General features: G+C 38.4%; 1 protein-coding gene across 2 annotated transcripts in view; it reads right to left on the minus strand.

The window, feature by feature from the left end:
* Positions 1 to 18,769, minus strand: part of rnf216 (ring finger protein 216) — a 42,674-nt gene extending 23,905 nt beyond the window's left edge. Inside the window, exons 1-13 of one of the 2 annotated variants that reach the window (XM_088937072.1) lie at positions 18,721 to 18,769; positions 16,257 to 16,381; positions 15,256 to 15,401; positions 14,233 to 14,991; positions 13,725 to 13,801; positions 13,288 to 13,393; positions 12,428 to 12,589; positions 11,966 to 12,080; positions 11,514 to 11,653; positions 11,119 to 11,169; positions 10,576 to 10,713; positions 9,519 to 9,667; positions 8,920 to 8,998 (exon numbers count right to left, since the gene is read on the minus strand). In XM_088937072.1, the coding sequence (XP_088793198.1) occupies positions 8,920 to 8,998; positions 9,519 to 9,667; positions 10,576 to 10,713; positions 11,119 to 11,169; positions 11,514 to 11,653; positions 11,966 to 12,080; positions 12,428 to 12,589; positions 13,288 to 13,393; positions 13,725 to 13,801; positions 14,233 to 14,991; positions 15,256 to 15,401; positions 16,257 to 16,323 (1,989 nt within the window). In that variant the 5' untranslated portion in view covers positions 16,324 to 16,381; positions 18,721 to 18,769. Of the gene's footprint in view, positions 1 to 8,919; positions 8,999 to 9,518; positions 9,668 to 10,575; positions 10,714 to 11,118; positions 11,170 to 11,513; positions 11,654 to 11,965; positions 12,081 to 12,427; positions 12,590 to 13,287; positions 13,394 to 13,724; positions 13,802 to 14,232; positions 14,992 to 15,255; positions 15,402 to 16,256; positions 16,386 to 18,720 lie in introns of both variants that reach the window. The other variant, XM_088937073.1, reaches the window with a different exon arrangement.
* Between the last annotated feature and the right edge of the window lie 857 nt (positions 18,770 to 19,626).

The following is a 19,626-nucleotide window of genomic DNA, read 5'->3' on the forward strand; positions in this document are numbered from 1 at the left end:
CATCCTTATGCTCCTAACTTAGAGAGACTTCATAATGTCCATTAAAATCTGCACTGCAACAGCAATTTCTAAATTGATTAAGAGAATTCAAATTAAATGTTTTGGGCCTATATAGGCACCTACAATCCTGTTATTTGATCAAATTATTTGTGAAATGATTCCCTTACATTTACCAAGATCTAAGCAGAAAGGACATATCTTTTCCAGGTCTTCTGCCTAATGAATCACAAACCCTTTCATTAACCAGTCCTCGATGTTTAAACACAGACCAAGTGGGACAGTTTCCATTTCCTGTCCACTTCAAGCCGAGCCATCCTGTCCATAAGACCCAAAATATTAAGCAAGAGATGCGCAACAACGGATTCTTGGCCTCCCTTCAAAAGTGGCTACTTCAGAACTAATCTAATAATTCAGAAGCCAGTCTTGAAATGGTTTCAAGTACAGTGCCTCTCCTCTCCATTATTTGTGTCAGGGAAACATTACCCCGACAGTACAACATTACATTAAAAACCTCAATACAGAGTGCCATGACTATAATGCCACTGGGCTACACCCTGCATTAAACGCTCCATCAAATATTAAACCTTCTGGAATGACTGAATGAGAGGCAGTCAAATTTCATCTCCCTCTATCACAGTATTAAGTTTATTCTATAGTGCTGCATGGTATTGACCCATGAGAAGCTCTTCTCTATTAAATAATTTTGATATTAAACACTCTTTTATACACTACTGTCTTCATAAAGAGGAGGCAATCTGAACAGCATTAATGCAGATGGGAACCAGGATTACGTTAAAAGTTTATCAGAGAAACATATGCTGTATGAAATGCAATTGTTGTCTTTGCATACTTGAACAGAACCCCTCCTCCAACATACTATGTTTTTCTTAGGACATTTTAACAGATGTTTCTAGATTTTAAAAAAAACAACACCCACATACAGGCTTCCAGACATGACTAAAAAATTCAGCCTTATTTCGATCAGGGGATTAAAAATTGATTGTTCTGGAAATCGGTCTCTCTCTCTTAATACTGTGCGCTGAGAGAGAAAAAATATTTTGAAGTATCTGACAGAAGAGTAGGCTTATTAATCCTAAATGGAGGCAAACATTTCAATATTTGCTTCATGTTTTCAGGAAAAAAGATACACAAATTAAGGTATTGGGGACCAATCCTGATATAAGGGCCTAACGTTCAGTAATTAACCATGCACAAGCTGTCACTACCTTTGCTACAGAACCTGACTAATACAAAAAGAGGAAATCAGAATCAGCTAGAACGCTTACATAGTTGCACTATAAACAAAAGCTCTGCCATTATCTAACAATGAAAACCTGGGTTAGCAAATATTCTTAAGATGTTTCCCAAAAACAGAAAAAAATAATAAACACCAATTAACAACAAAGCTATATGCAGTATTGTAGTCATTTATGACTTATTATGACTGATTGAGGACATGTTTATTCTGTTTTCAAGGAAGTATGTAACATTGAAAAATAAAAAATAAAAACTTGTGACTGTAAATTTCCCTAGGGAGGGACAAATTTACATGTTCTTGAACAGCAAATTGTCACCAAGAGCAGACGATCAGTGCCGATAGCTTTTCAGTTAGAATTTGTGTTAGCAGGATAGTCAGATTATGTGGAACCTAATTATTTTTCCTACTATACCAAATCAACTAGAAAAAATAAAACTTTACATTCAGGTACTGGTTCCAGGGCCCTATTAAAGATGTTACATGAGAAATGCTTTTTTTATCATAAATAACTTCTGAGCTGATAATTCTTTACTGATAGATTCGTGGCACACAAACTTTTAGAATATAAAAGTAATAATATTGCATACGTATATGAACAAAAATATTTGTAGGGCAAGAAGAGGAGAATTATACATATAAATACAAAATCCAGGAGAGCCAACCTAAAATTGGAAGATAGGCTACATGATTTGTTATGGGCCTAAGTATGCCAACAATGGGAACAAATCTGTCCAACTATTGTGTTTTTAAGGCAAAATCTTACTAAAACTGAACTGCAGAGACTGTACACTTTATTAAGGCTTGGTGTTCTTTAAATAACTGGAGATTAGAAAAAAAAACACAGAAAAAACCTTTCTGTCCTTGAACTGCAGCATTTTCGAATGTGATGCTCTTGCTGATTCAGGTATTCTCAGTAATTCCCCAGACTGCCTGTATCATGCAAATGTTGATGGTTAAAATGACATACAACATCAAGAAACCTTGCACACATCCCAGGAAGAAAAGCAGAAAAAAACCCTGTGAAGTACCAGCACATTTTACGCAATATAAATATTTCATATGCTTATTCCCAAAACATTGCATGCACAAAGAATATGTCAATAGAAATCACTCCTTAGTGCACCATCCAGAGAATAGCACATATCCACTATGTTAAACATAGAAGTTAAAAATGACTTCTACAATATAAAATGTTAACCAGAAATTCACAGAGCACTGCTTTGTATTTTGGTTTGTATTTAAAATCCCTTAATTCTGCCAATGTTGCCTAATTCAATTGTAAGTCTTTTGAAGTAAATGCTGTGTGGAAAACACGTTACAGTTTTGAATATGACATCATACCACTTACACTATAAAACAGACACTGAGTCTTGCTGATTTCCTCAACAATCAAGTTATAATTAAAAGGATAAAAGATCAAAATAAAAAAGGATATTGCTGTTCAAGAACATCACTTGATGGAAGACTTTTAAAAGATGGCAAATTTTTCAGACATGAAGTCAACTTGAGTCAACATACACAATCAGAACAACGAGATTTAAAATTATTTTCAAAGAACAAACTGTCACATGACACTATAGAATTTCCAATGACAGTTAAAAAAAGTGTCATATCCATAGGAACTTATAATAAAAATCATAACAGATTAAGAAGCTATAAGTGAAAAGGTTAATCAGACTTAAACATACTAAGAACTATTTAAATCCCTATTTTTTATCTGCATCTGCAGCCTGCTGTATTGCAAAGCTATGAGAAACTGATAACTCAGATACAACTGGAGGAATGATTGATTCTTTAAAAGGAAATTTGTTTCAGAGCTTTAAAGGAAGGTGTTTGCAACTGAAACAGAATGTGTCACTTCCTCTTGGCACAGGAAGTGTAAAAAAGGCTGCTTTCCCCCAGATAAAAGAGTGGTCACCATTTCCTTTAACAGAGGTAACTTTCAGAGATGGATTGACCAATCATTTTCACAAAACATGAGACTCCCTGTAAAAGAGCTGAACATGTATCTGAATTTTTAGGTACCTTCCTTTTTCTTGAGGGCTGTTGCAAACATACTCACTAGTCCGTTTTTCTACCTTAAAATGCGGTCAATTCTTAGCGAACAAGCTTAATTGGAAATTCCAGTTTCTGCCGTGATCAGAACAACAGTGTAAAACCATCTTTAGACTCTAGTGTTTATATAATAAAATGGGAGTGCTCTGGCTCCATAGTCCTCAGGGGAAAATACAAAGCATTTCACTTATTAATGTAAGCAAAATAATAAAATAATAATAATGTAAGAAAAATAAACTTCAAATAATTATTCTTGTAAATGTTAATCTTTAAAAACACAAGCGGCAAAAAAACAGGACTAAAAACATTTCAAACAGCTTGTTGATATCACCAGTAGCAGCAACTGTAACACATAAAAAAGCTACAACTCTCTAACTGGACTTGACATGTTAACCATATAATACCTAACCACAAAGTCTTCAATGACTGTTGATAGCATCTCTCTCTGTCTGAGTCTGAGCACAGAGCACAGACTCTTCACACAGCTTCCCTTCTCCTTTTATGGTAGAAACTGGCTTGAGGAAGCGAGAGACACCCACTCTGGGTCATGCAGTGTTAGCTCTAGCATGCATTCACATCGGCAGTGCGGCCTGCAGACGAAATTTATTTTACAAAAACAGTGAACAAGTAACAGGCAAAAACAAGATTTCAATCATATGAAAACAGCAAAACACTTAGACAGAACCAAGCAGCTATTTACAGCTAAAGCAAATAAAAATATGAATTCCCTTTAAATGTTATTAATAAGGGAGAGACAGATTACCAGATCAAATATGCTGGTGCTGTTTTGCTTGATTTATGTAAATCAGGCAGATGGATTTTACTGATTCCTAGCGGAACAAGGAAGAATACATGTAAAAGATTCCCCTGACAGGCTCCTTTAATCAATTGGAAATATAATGTTGAACGAAAACCTATTTTCGAATTATCATTTAAATTCACATAGCTTAATTCGAAACAAAGCATAGTATGTATTGCTTTTAATACAATTCTGTCACTTCACATGCTTTTTAAATCAAGTGAAAAATCTTACGTTTTCTTTACATTGTCGTAATGGCACTCAGACATACTGTCATTGCTCATGATGGGAAAACTTTCTTTCGCTCTTGGAAGTAAAATGTAGCGATAAGCTAAGAATCTCCTGATGACTAAGGCAAATGTATTCTTTCCCATTAAATTATTCCATAAGAAAATCAACCCACTTAGCTTGGCATCACAATTAAACTAAAGGCCTGACAAAGACAGGATATCCTATGAACTCATCCTGAATGACAGTATAAAGATACAAAAAACTGCTGAAAGAAATAATGGGAGAAAGTAAGTTCTAATGTGCACGGGGAGGTAACCTCATATTTGAAAGAATTGTATCCAGGGCCTTGCAAAAGTATTAACATCTTTCCAGTAATGTCACATTGTTGAAATACGAAACACATTTTCCAAAGTGAATATTAACTCAAATTCTGAACACTCAAGCCCATTTTTGAGCAAAACAAATGGTTAGCAAAAAAGCTAGGAAAAGCTTCATTACCGATTGCATAAGTATTCACCCCCTTTGCTGTATAAATCATAGCAAATGGCAAATCTAAATTAGTTCAAGTGCACATTACTTTGACACGTCTCACAATCAGCTGAATGGTCTTCCTGTGCCATGATCTTTCACAAAATTTCAGAATAACACCAGTCTATACAAAGGTTTCTCAGTCCGGTAATGAATTTCAATGCTGAAGACCAAAGGAGCTTTCAAAACAACTCAAGCATAAGGTGGAAGAAAGGGACAGAAGAAATACTCCTTTAAGCACAGTTAAGCAGATCATTAAGTGGAAAGTGTATGTCACATTGAGGTTGTCCCTCCAAACTGAACAGCCGAGCAAGGAGGAAACTGGTGACGGATGTCAACATGAGGCCAATAGTGTTTGTGAAAGAGCTACAGAGTTCAAAGGCTGAGATGGGAGAAAATATCTATGGGTCAAAGCTGGCCTTTATGGAAGAGATACGAGTATGAAGTATTACTGCAAAACCCGAATGCAACAAAGCATTTAAGTGACACTGTACACATGTTGCAAATGACTTTGTGGTCAGACGAGGCAAACCAAACTTTTTGGACTCATTCCAAAGTGTAACATCTAGCCCAAACCCAACGATGAGCATCACCCAGTCAACGCCATCCCTACTGTCAAGCATGGTTTTTGGCAGAATTGGGTTATGGGGCTGCTTCTCATCAGCAGGGATTGGGAAGCTTGTCAAAACTGAAGGGAAAATGAATGGAGCAAAGTACAGGTAAATCAGAGAGAAAAATCTACTTCTGTCTGGTAAAGATCTAAAATTAGGAGTCAAATCTACCTTTCAGCTGGACAAACGACCCAGAGCTACACTGGAGTGCCATAACAAGGAGCAAATGTCCTTGAGTTACCCAGTCAAAGTCCCGACTTGAACCTGATAGAAAATGTTGCAAGGCTTGAAAACTGCTGTCCATCCATGATCTCCAATCTGAGTTGGAACAAAATTAATCCGCAAAATCTGCACCACCCTGGTATGGAAAGTTGGTAGACAGTTATCCTAAAGACGTGCAGCTGTAATTGCTGTCAAAAGGTGGCTCTGCCACGTCTTGACTCAGAGGGCTGACAACTTATGCCTTTAAGTTTATTATTCAAGTCCTCATTAAAAACATGCACTTTCAAAAGTGTAGATATTTTTAATTCAACACAATTGCACATCATTGGAAGAGTATGAATTCTTTTGCAAAGCATTGTAAATACCATCTGCTTTACGTGAGTTCATCATTTCTCTAAATGCAGGAGAAAACACAGAGAACAAAGGAAGGAAGGATTTGAAAAGCGGATTCTGTGCCAAACCACCTCCCTATTTATGTTCCTAGAAAAGTAAAACCATATCTTGTTACAGCGGCAAAGCATTTGAATACACTAAATGCAAACCCATCCATGCATGAAACCCCATTCACAGTGATACAAGTGAGGTCAGGGTTAGGCTTCACTTCCTTGAGGGCCACATTATTGTCATCTGTACACGTAGGGACAAGACGGCTTTTCTAAACAGGTGCACCACCTATCTTAATGAATTAAAAGTGTTAAAGTAATTTTAACAGATTCATTTGGATTTAAAGAAATACCCTTTTAATATCTCATAAAACATTAATGTGTCTTTGTGTAAAAAAGAGGAACAGGGAACAGTTCAGCTTGGCGAATGAAGCAGTACATCTCTGTTCCAGTTTTGTATACTTCCCCACTCTTTTTCAGTTCCATTGTATTAGAATGCATTTTATGTTAAACATATTTCACAAAACCCTCCCCCACCAGCAATAAATGTAAAAAAAAAAACAACTAAACTTTTGTTCTGAATCTTAACCACATATCCTGCTTTCAGCGCATATAACGTCTGCTCTACCCCACTGAGGCCATCTGCCAGCTCTCTGCAATAGGGTGCTTGAAATCAAAAGAAAACACCCTTTGACGAGAGCAATTAGGTATTAAAGGAATCTAAACCTTATCAAGTCAAAGTACCTGCATCTGACTATCTGTCACTGAGAACTAAGCTACAGCAAGGCCAAGAACAAAAGAGCAGAGTACAACCACAGAGAGTAAGTGGAACATATATCCAGAAACAGCATTAGCTTAGGAAAGATAACCACATGAAAAAACAACAGCACTCCCAATACATGACTTAACCTAACCTTTTTGCACTAAGTCATAATTGCCACATATGGCTAACTGCACACCAAATCTGACAACTACGTTAGTACTTGTATGGCCCTGTTGTAGCCTTCTGTACAGTAACCTACCCTCCACTTTCAATTAATAACACATAAAGTAATTTTACCCCAGTTCCAACTTGAAATTCTGAGCATGTCCACAATCAGAATTACAGCTGTGCCAAATGCACACAGCTGCACACAGCACCTAACTGCAGGGCGGACAGAGAGCACAGCAGCCTCCACGTGGAGATGACAAAGCTCTGTGTGTCGAACACCATGAAGGTGTCACAGGGCGGAACGCAGATGGGCATTAACTACTAAATGGCCAAGCTGTTCTAAAGTTTAATTCAGTACAAAAGGGAAACATAGATGGGTGACCCAGTCTTTTAAGTTATTTACTGTATTGACCTGGGTTTATCTGACATCGCCTGTTTTCAAAACAGCTAAGAGCTGAATGCAAAGCATCAGGGTTGCAGCTGGATCAAATAATGTAAAGAGACTTGCCAAGAACAGCTGCTGACCAAGTGATGAACCCCAACCACTGAGCCAACTGCACACAAAACACCACGGACAGGTCTCTCCACAATCTGTTTCTTACAATGACAACTGAGTAAAAACCGCAATAATCTTTACTGACGGTAAGTCAATATCCAAACATGTCCAGATTACAGAAGAGAACATCTATGCATCCATACATAATGAAACAAAAACAGCAGTATTACTTGACTATGATTGTGGAAGTTAATAAACATTGAAGCAGATATTGTGCAGCTTTTAGAAACAAAAGATATCTTAAGTTCTTTTGATCAAATGAAAAAACAGACTTCCCTACAGTTGTTGGAATATAACAACTGCATTAACATTCTCAATCCTTGGAGATGCAATTACTCTAAAGAAAGCAATGGATTAAATCAATTTGCAATTCAGTTTTATTTGTATAGCGCTGTTTACAATGGACACTGTCACAAAGCAGCTTTACAGATTTCTGGGCCTGAACCGGCAGTGATTAATACAATATTCTTCTCCATAGTCTATCTTTTTATGGCATGAGAATACATACAGCAGAAAAATAATGAAAATGTCAGTATCACATAATCCCCTAGAGATGACATTGGCCTAAGATGCCATCCAAAAAGACCTTCCCCCAATATTTCATGTTTCTAGTTCAATACTTCTACTAACAACAGAGGTGACACTTTGGTACCATCTATATAAACTACTGGAGGTTTGTTACTGAATCTTTGGATATAATTCAGTCACATAAGTTTGCGAGCTAACCAGTTACACACTGACAACCCTCAACTCCAGAATTTACCTGACATTTAGAAAGAGGCACATATCACAAAACTCTACTTAGCAAAGGAATCAAGAACATTCCCTTAATTTGGAAAACTCGGGAAGCGGTTCCGATTCCATTTTTTTTAGAAATGTTCGAAAATCTATTAACAGGACTGATGACAAAAACCAGTGCTCATACATTTGCAATACACAAACAAAAACCATATGTTCTTCAATCCTAACCTAATCAGAAGGACTTTTTCAAAGTGAAGATTTAACACACAGCTCTCTCCACAGTCCCACAGCTCCATCAAGTGGAGATGCTGGGTATTTCATTCTTTCTGAATGAAAGGGTTACATTAGGCGACCATACAGAAATTTAAATGCACCCTAAAGTCTATGTATGCAAAATGCTTAGGTACTTAAATCATCATTGTCAACTTGTACCATAGTAAAAAATGAGGATTTAAACACTTAAGCATTTTGAATGTTACAGATTTAACACCATTAAGCCTATTTACTGTCCAAATTTTCCTTGATCTTATAGCTCTGATTGCTCCACAGAAGCTCTTGTATAAGATAAACCATTGTACAATACTGCCAGACACCTGAGCCTTACCTTTCGGCAGCGAGGGTTAGGGCAGCTGAAGAGGAATACTTCTTTATCAAGCAGTGCTGGGAAGTTACAGAACGGACACCTACAGGAAAGACAGAAACCGTATTTACAAAAACGATCTCGATCTTCTGACAAGTACTTTCCTAAGTAAGTACCTAGGTGCTGTCCTAACCATACTACAGTGAAAGTACAGTTCACCTCCTGGTTTTTGTTCCAATTGAATTCTCATATACTTACTTAAAACCTATAATGTGAGAATTTTTTTTGACTACACACAAGCAAGATGTGTGTTCAGGCACAGTTATTTCAGGAAAGATGGCAAGCAGACAGAGGGTCATATCAGGACAGGGATTATGATCCATAACGCATCTCTGTTTAACATCCCAGCATACATGTGTATACAGTTTATAAAATCGGCAGTATAAATGAATTGAATGCACAGACCTTTTGCACTCTACAATTTCAAACCTCAAACAAAAACTGTTTAATATTCACATACAGATTTCTATTAGATAACCTAATGATCATGCAATCATCTTGCACAGCAAACTGATGCCTGTCAAATAACAGTATTACTTCAGAGATCTGGAATGTGAACTGACCTGACAAGCTCATCAGCGCAGGTTGCCGCCACGGCCTCCTCCGCCTGTCGCTCGTAGTATTTGCACAGGATGTTCTCTGGGAGCACCTTTTCCAGCTCGCTGGTTGGGAACGCACACGTACAGTTTCCGTCCATGCAACTCAGCTCCGACTGCAGGGCAAAGAAGATGCATCTGTTGATTCAACAGTTACGACGGACTCTTGGCTCCTCTCTGGTTGAGCTGGGCCGCAATGACCCACGTGTTTCAGGTTGGAGCCTGGGTCAGGTTACTAGCCAACTGTGACTGTGACTCGCCAAGAGGCGGCGGCGCACAATTGGCTGAGTGCCACTCGGGGTTTTGTGGGATTAGTCAGCCAGGACTGTCTTGAATGTGCAAATACAGAGAGCCCAGCAGCCTCCCGGGTGCTGGCAGGCTTGCGGTACTGTTAGTGAGGGACGCGCCCTTTCTCTCAATCGGCGCTGTGCCTCTGGTATGTGGCCATGCAGCCTGAGATGTGTTAAAAGGGGAGGGGCTTGAAGCTTGAAAGGGGGCGGGTCAGAGTCTGCGAGCACTTATTCTACCTTGCAGGAGGTTCAAAGTCATGTCCGCAGATGATAAAGAGCGCACAACCTCTTGATTTAAGAAGTTATATTACAAAAAAATGGAAACTATTATGCTGTTAAATGTAACAAGTCGTCTAAAAACTTTCCTTACTGTTTTATTCATCATCATCATGACCCTGAGACGGCTAAGGTCCGTAGCGACGATCGGTCATGGCCATGTTTAATTACACAATTGTTTTATGAAAGTAGCAAAAATTAGTATAGTCCTCCCTATGAAATTACAATATTCTAGGTATATATACAAAGATAAAGATTTTAAAAAATGATCCACAAACAATTAAAACAAATAATAATGGTATTTCAAATCCAGTGAAAACTACACTTTTTTCTCTTTTTAAGAAGTTGTAAGATATTGGTTATATAGCCAATGAATTACAACTGTTTGTATTTGATTGGCTCATTTTTATCATTTTTTTTATCTGGCCAGAAATAACTGATTTTTCTTGGGCACTTACCCTTCCCGAACCGAAGACAGCCTCCTGAGCGTATTTCACCAAGCACTCTTTGCAGAACAGGTGACCATCTGCACACTGAGTCAGGTCCTCAAAGGCAAACTCACCATAGCAGCAACGGCATTCAATCAGCTGACCATCCTGTCATTAAACAGGGAATGGCTTTTTAGGATTCACAGGATCTCAGAGGAGTTATTCCCTTGCACAAAATCACTTTTTCTGCAGTGCGATACAGTGATCATAATACCATTACATTTTTTTCAATGTCAACAGAATCCTTGTGATTGTAAGAGCCTGCAAGCCTGAGAACTGTAACACAATTAATATAGCGTCACCTTCTGGAAGTATGTATAATCATAATTGGAAGAACTCCCATATGAATACAGGACTATCTGAATTATGTCTTAGTAGCAGAAATGTTTCTGAGCACTGAATGTTGCAATTTTTCATACAGATCAGTCATTTATGTGGAGATCATACAGAAAAGTGTAAAGGTACAGTATATTCAATATCAATCCCACATCTTGCACATATTTTGAAATATACCTTTTGATATTGCTCCTCATTCATTTGTAGAGCTAACAAGAAGTCTTCATGCTAGGGAGAGGAAAAAAAAACAGTGACCAGCACGAAACGCATAATAAGAACAATGCAATTTAATACGAGTGCATATTAAAAAACATTAGTAGTCATATCTGTACAGCTCAATTACACTTTGAGAACTAGAAGCATCTGTTTGCACATTTTAATATTGCATTGTAATTCTAAAACTCTCTTATGAAGAAAGCAGAATTAAAACAACTAGTTCTATCTACATCAAGAAGATGAGAAATCAAATATTGCATTATCAAGCATTTTAAATGTCAATCAGAATCATAGAATATTTCACATTATAGTGTATGATAAGGTTGCCAGACAAATGTTTAAAGTGCACTCCAAACCTCAGCCATTTCTTTAGCTTTCTGCTCGTAGAATGTAATTTCTTTCTGCAAGGATGGGTGAAGAGAACGCTTGTCATATGACTTCCAATGTCTCCTCTTGTTTTCCAGAAAGAACATCCGCCTCTCAAATTTAGTCGTACCTAAGATATAAACACATGATTTTCTTTCACAGGAAACAGCCAACACATTATTACCAATGTACACGTTAGCATTTTCCATGCAGTGTTTGATAGCCAATTTGAAAACAAGGCCTAAAAAATGTATTCCAACTGCATCTGAACACAGTATATAAACTCTCAAAAGCTTCAACGTAAATGATCACCAATGCCAGAAAACAGCGAAGTTTGAAATGACAACTGCATCTGCAGGGATGATGAGATCTTATCTCACTACTGCTCTTAAGACAAATCCAGAACAGACTGACAAGCCAGGAAAACACAAGCCAGAATTACCCTCTTCGAATTTGAAATCTATGTATGAAAACTGGTTCATTTCTTTTCGTTTTTTCTTCTTCCCTGAGGATTCAGGAGAGCGTTCCCGCCATTTCTTGATGGCATCAGATAAGGCCTGGAAAACAGACAAGTCATTTTCTTCTCAGTCCTCTAACTGCGAGGTCAAAATTACATGAATTAAGGCCAGGGAGACATTGCTAACTGCTGGGTCACTCCAACATCTCTTACATCATTCCCCGCACTGTGCTGTTTGTCTGAAAGGACATGGACCTTTCACACAGCAAGCAAATACACCATCTTCTGTGAAAGCTGCTCCCTAGGCAGCAAAAATTGAACTACACCTCCAATTTCTCCAAGATCAAATTTTAGCATTGTGATACGGAAACTAAAAACATTTACTTTAATGTCTTTTCACTGCAAGTACATATGAATCATTTATAGAATGGGAAACTTGTTGGTTACCTTGCGTGTAATTGCATAGTGTCCTCTAAGAGAATGCAGAGCCCACTTGATATCCATACTGCTTAACATCTTGAAATCAGCCATCAGGAGGTCTGCAGCTTGAACGGCTGTGCGTTGGTCTACGGCGTCCAGTTTGGAGAAATCAAAATAATTCTCTTTATTCTAAAAAGGGGGGGGGGAGGAAAGGGCAAAGAACTAGATTACAGATAATAGATAAAGAAAAATAAATACATCAATTCCTGTAACCTTGCAAAAGCACCCAAGACAAAACAAATATGAGTTTGTAAGGAAAAGATAGCAGAAGTAATATTACAGATAATTAAGGACATTTGTTGTTGATGAAAATATGCAGAAATCAATCATTTATTAATTTTTAACATGAATTGGTAACGAACCTTACAGATCATTAAGCATGTTTTCTTAATGTGAATATGCAGAAATATGGCACTTACTGATTGCTCAATAATTGTCAAATTGTCACTGAAAACTATGTGCATTTTAGGCTTGCATGCTTTTGGCTTCATCGACATGGAAAAATCTCTATTGCAAGCTAAGCTTTTCGGCAACAGAACAATATTTAATGTGACAATATTACAGATAAAAGGGATATCATTTGTTACAAACATGGAAAAAGTGACGTTTACTTTTCTGATTAAGCAAAAAAGCAATTTTAAAAAAATATGAGCTTCAAACATCTGCCTGTGCAATTTAGGACACAGATGTCAAGGTTGGTGCTTACATCACTGCTAGAACTGCCCCGCAGAGATTTGTTGGATAGCTAGAGTTAGCAGCAAAGGAATCAAACAGAAGATTAAGAAATGGAATACAGATAATCAACATAGCAAACTGCTCTTATTCACCTGGTTTTCATCCTCGTTCGTTTCGAGAAGAATACTTGACTGATTCAAAACTGAGGTCCCTTCCTTCTTTGGATAACTGGGGTTTTCTAACAAAAAGTTGCAAATTCTGCAAAAATAAAAAAAACAAACATGTTCTTCCAAACAGCTATAATTTAACAAAAACAATAATAATGCTTATTATTCTAAATTCTTCTTTCAATTTGCATTGTCCAATTTAATTACTGGGGACTACATACAAATATCTACTACAGGTCTTGATATATAAAAGTGCAATTTTATCTGGAAGCATACCAACGTTTTTGGTATATTTGAAAAATATTTATAAATGAATCCATTTGCAAAAAAAACAGAAGCATTAATCAAGTGTCTTATGACTTCAATATAAAACACTATTGTGCTTCATCGCAAACAAGCAAAAAATGCATAGGTATACTTACAAATTTAGATCGTTTAAATCATGACTCTTAATTAATTCTTCTACATATGCTTCTTCTATATCAGGAAAAAACTCAGCCTAGACAGATGGATGAAAGAGGAAAATACGGTGTTGTTATTCTTAGACTTAAAAGAAATCTGCCTGTAGAGCAACAACAACTGAAATATACCAAGCTAACTCTCTTATTTTTTGTGAAACTTTCATTTTACACATGCTCTTTGCTTACATACGTAATTGGACAGTCTTCCTGTCACTGAGGCACTCAATATATTGAGAATATTTCATTTACTTGCACAAGCAGTATAATTAAACAAAAACAAAAACAGAATTCCAATGCCTTTTTTTGTACAAATTCCTATTTTTAACAACATACATCCTTACACTAATGAATGTTAACTCTTCAATTCTACCGTGAAAATCAAATGGCAACATTGACTGACCTGTCATAATTTACTAGGGAAACGCAGATCTAATTTTGATGCACATGGAAAAACAAAACTGGCACTTACCACTCTATGCACTAGTGACTTTATCTGATCTCTGTCATACCGAGCAGCTAACAATTCTGGATTTGGGATGGATGGTCCAGGTCTCTCATCATCGATCAGTGCCCCTGGCTCATTTTGATTGACAGCAAGTGGGATGTGCAGGACAGGCCCTGGGGGTGCCCGGTGCTGGTTTTCCTGAACAGCAGCACCAAGAGCTGGAGGAAACCTAAGAGACTCATGTGGTTGCTGCTGTTCAGGCAGAGCTGGGAGAGGAACATGGAGTGGTTCAGTTCTTTTAGGTACCACACCAGCCTGCCTGTCTTGGTCTGTGTGGGGCTGATCATTCAGGGGCCTCAGCTCGCTGCGATCGTTCCCCAGTGGAACACCATGCCTGACATCCCGATGACCCGACGGCTCAGGCATCGCTGCAATTAAACCTTCGCCATTACAAACGGCAGCACGCCCTGCAGGTCCTTGCTCAAGTGTTGTTTCAGTCCCTGCAGGCGGGTGAGGCCTGGGCACAGGAGGGGCATGAGAACTGGAAGGTGTGGCTTTCTGGTTTCCGCTTAAGACATTAAGGGCATTATTCCCTGATTCAAGGTCCACATTGCCAAGTGGCAACCTGCGACGCGCAAGCAGAATCCGCCTCTCGGCAGGGGGATGAGGTGCTTCCATGGGAGCCTCCCCTTGTCTTTCAGGGGTTTCCTGATGTGGGGTACCCCCCCACAGAGCAGCAGGGCGGATAACGTTTGGACGCAGAGGCTGCTGCGGTCTTAGTGGCTGCAGGGCAATAAGAAAAGTCATTGGAGCTTTTACGTGTCCGCCAGGACAACCTCAATAACACTCTGATGAAAATAAAGAAGCAAATTTGTCTTCACAGCGATCAAGAAAATAGAAGAAACGTTTTTATATGTATAAAGTGACTAACTTGTTTTTCTAAACCATTCCAACGTACGCGTCTTGCAAAACTGTCACCTTAATGTCTGGTGTTCAGAGTGATCAGAAAGATGGCGCCTTCTATTACAATAACACTCTTCCACTTACCTCTAAAATCACAACATCTTCCTCTTCATCATCCTCATCCTCCAGTTCTGCTTTGATCTGGGCTGGGTTATTTGGCATCAGTGCAGGCAGCTCATCATCCGAGTCGTCCGATATGGTAATGAGCAGGTCATTTCGAATCCTGTCGTCTGTTTAAGACCAAAGTGGGCACAAGTCACCTCCTCGTGGAGGAAACCCTGTAGCTAAAAGACATTTGCTTTTTTGTGGATTGCCACCCTTAAGAACAGATTTTTTTTATAGGTCACATTTTACTTCCGCCTTCCCAATGAATGGTATGCCATCCTAAAAATGTGTTGGGCACCACGATATCATTTTGTAGAATTTACTATTTAAATGTACTGGAAAAAAAAACTCGATTTACAAAATGTACTATACCTATGTACTAGAGCTGGGCGATAATCCGATAACGATAATTATCACGATATAATTTTCCTTGATATAATTTTAACAAAAGTTTGATATATATATGCTCACGCTTTGCGCATGCGCACAAAATACCGCACGAGTGCGCGTGCATGTTGCAGACCGGGCAGCTAACAGATTTGTTTAATGTTTCTGCTGTTTGGCAAGTGTTTGTTGTGCTCTTAAAATAAAAAGTTGTTTCATTTACCACTTAACTGTCTGGTTTCTTCAACTTTCATTCGGGAGAAAAAAACCTGCCTTTAAACTTGAAAGAAATAATGATTTGACATTTATCGTGATAATTATCGATATCGACTGATATGAACATTTTTATTGTGATAATGTTTTTGGCCATATCGCCCAGCCCTACTATGTACCTACAGAACAACATGCCCAATGCTATACCAAAGTAGAAGTGTTTTTTGTAGTAATTCTTCAGCAGCTAAATTTTAAAGGAGACCGACATTACTCACACCTCTATACTATTTAGCAGGAAAGACTGATGTTACAGTTTCCGATGCTTCTTTGGGTGCAACTGAAGTGGAGTTTCTGCACTGAGGAGTGTGGGGGAGAAGACCCACCTTCTCCGCGATGTCTGTGGAAACTAGCCAGGTGAATCACTTCCTCGTCACCTTCTCCATCAGCCATGATCGCAGGCTCCCTCCCGGCTCACACACAGGCCCAGAGTCACCACCTCGGCATGCTCCTGCCTCAACACGCACAGGCCAGAGGTGTCATACAGCACAGGAAAAAAAAAAGGTGCGCGGTAACAGAAAGACCTCAAAAGCAGCTGAAGGCGATAATCTCGAAACTTAAACGGATGTAAAGCTCCTGGTAAACACATTTCAAAGTTTCTATTCACTTCCAATTTCAACTCATTTCAACAAGTGGCTGCCTGACTCTGTACAAAAGCCTGAAATAAACAGACTGCCGATAGCAAAAATACAACCATGTAGCAAAGGAATATTATATTATGAGGAATTGTATGTTTTTTGCATATATTGAAAACCAAAAGCCACAAGTCGAAAATAAGTGGAAACCCAGAGCAGTTCATTTTTTTGGACAGTTTGTTAAAGGAGGTTTAGGTACATTTGGTTGTACTGGGTACTTCAAATGATTTACAAATACTTTGCCACTATATCTGAACAATACCAACTGGGGAACCAAATCTAGCCAAAGCACGAGTCAAGTCAGAACTCAAGTGAACACCTACTGCCCCAGGCTAAACTCGGGCTAAACGTGCAATGAAACCCCAAAGCTGCTAAGATGAGCTCTCACATCTTATTTGTATTTTAAAAATGTAGCAGACAGATTTAACGTGCAAATAAGTCAAACAAATAGGAACACTTCAGAAAAGCAAAACGTCACGTTAGTGTGCTCAGCATCAATGCCCCTGGCTGACAAGCTCCAAGGCACAATACACAACACAGAGTGATGAGGAAAAGCGGAATTTTGATAATGACCCTGCTGTGCAGCCTTGCAGCTACATTTCCAAAACCGATCACCTTGCGAACGATCAAACTCGGTTTTAACAAGAGCTCTCCCTCTTCTTTCCTTGTACTGTAACACTAAAACCCAGCTGTCATTTCACCCCAGCCCACCAGCTCCCCACTCTAGAGTTACATTCGTCAATCAGAATGTATAACATGTGATGCAGTTCACATTCACAATGCTTAACCCATCTTTAAAACTTGTTTCTTTGAGCCAGGCGTGTATTGCTGAAAGGACACACTGCACTGTGCAATGGGAATACTCCTGGTGGCATACGAGGTTAAATACAAGAACCCCCCCCCCGCAAAGATCAGCCTACATTCAGTGCGGAGAAAGGAACTAACACTTAAATATTCATTCAAGTTTCCCAGCATTCCCGAAACTTTTTGCAATCTCGAAAAACATTTTAATGCCTCATCAAATCACGCTGGAAAAAAACAGCGGTGAGGCAAAGGTTTTGAGAGGTCACTTTTTCAAAGCATTTTACAGACATTAAAAGCGTCTTGTCAAGTAGCTGTCTAGAAAGATTAAGCCCGAAACACATCTAGAGATCTTGCCAGGAGCTCTGAAATAGAGGGACCCAGAGGAATGGGGTCTCGTATGTGAGTCACATCTTTCTTGAAAACCGCTTCTGAATTTTGAACCCTCCTCTGCATGTGAAAACTGCACTGTAGCTCAAAGGTTCAAGATGAATAAGGTGTTTTCACTAAACATCTGTATACGCTTGGAAACTAGTCTGTCCTCGGCTCTGAAATGCAAATGCAGCGAACGCAGTTAATTTAATCAAACTTGGGCAAAACTGCGTTTTGTTGAACTACAGCGGTAACATCCCTGAAAACTAGAAATGAATCGGCAGTATCTAAGCCTTTTTTCGAATCTGTCGACCCAGTTGTAACGCACAAATATTAGGTGTTTTCCACCACCTTGCTCATTTATTTCATTATTGCCACGTTACACATTCTGTGCTTCCATACAGAGGCTTCAGTTTTTCAAGATGGCAACAATAAAACAAAAAGCATTTAAACAAGTTTAGTAAGACAAACAACCACGGGACGACAAACGTTTTTCCTTCCTGGATCATCAGCTAAGCCGATGTTCCAAAGTGTTACTTGGATATGAAGCCTCTTCGAGTTTACTTAAGGAAAGTAAACAGCCACAGAGCAGTATAAACATTAATCGATTCTGCGTCATTAGTAATTTTAACAGAAATAACACCTTTATTTTTTTCCATTCCAGCAATTATCGCAAACTAACATGTGCAACACTTTTTATTCAATCTTTCCTTAAAGAAGCGCGGTGAACATGAACTTAAACCACCCACTTGTTTAACTATTGCTTTCATTTCCACTTCTGCTGTTCTCTCTTTTGACGGTAAACTCATAACACTGTCTTCAGTCAGACAACTTTAGCTACCAAACATTTGTCACAGTGACACTACAAGCGAGTAGTTACTGATCATGGGATTTTGTTGCGAAGAACAGCTATTTAGCAAAGCAATTCCGCATAACTGAGTCTACACTTTTATTTTTTTAAATAAAAAGTATGCCTACATACCTCTCGCTTCCTGCACAACACAAACACAACACACACAGCCAGTCTTTACCGACCGGAAATTGGAACGCAGAGGAACGTAACGTCTGACGCCCATTTCTCACGCACATGGGATACTGGGAGATGTAGTCTTCATTCAACTACAAACTACGCCGATTGCGATATGTGAGGGATCACTCCACTGGTAGACACGCTAGATAGAAGCGATATATGGCTAGCCAATTTATCATTTAGAGATATCTCATGAGAGATATGCCATTCATTGTTTAAAATAATCTTTACATGTATTTAGATATATCTCTAAATAATCATTTGACTTGCCATTGTGATACTACCTATTTGTACCAGTAGATGTCTCTCGTGTTGTAATTTTTTAACTTTGTGGAAAATTATTTGTTAACAGATATACAGCGCCTTAGTATTCATACCATACCATAAAGTATTCATCTGTCTATGGTGTCAAATTTGATAAAATCCTAAAATGAGGCAAACGTGTTTTTTAACTTAATATTTTATTTAAAATCTGAATGCTCAAACTCAATACTTCCTAGTGTAAGATCGGTTGCTATAAATGTCAGTGAAATACAAAGACAATAAACTAAAATGTTACTTTACGCCTTGCATATTCAGACCCGTGAACCAAATATTTCGTAGAAGTAACTTTTGCACTAACCACAGCAGAAAGTTTTTTTTTTCTGGTAAATATCTACCAAGTTTGCACAGTGGCTTGGTAAAATCTTTGCCCATTCTACTTGGCAGATATATTTGCTGAGGCTGTCTCAGGTAGCTTGGTGATCGCCTACTGACAGCAGTTTTCAAGTATTTCCACAGATTCTGAAGAGGATTCAAGTCAGGATTTTGGCTGAGCTACTGAAGGACTTTCGATTTCTTATTCTTAAGCTACTCAAG

The sequence above is a fragment of the Atractosteus spatula genome, chromosome 18, assembly GCF_055471065.1.
Source record: "Atractosteus spatula isolate fAtrSpa1 chromosome 18, fAtrSpa1.hap1, whole genome shotgun sequence".
Taxonomy (NCBI): Eukaryota; Metazoa; Chordata; class Actinopteri; order Semionotiformes; family Lepisosteidae; genus Atractosteus; species Atractosteus spatula.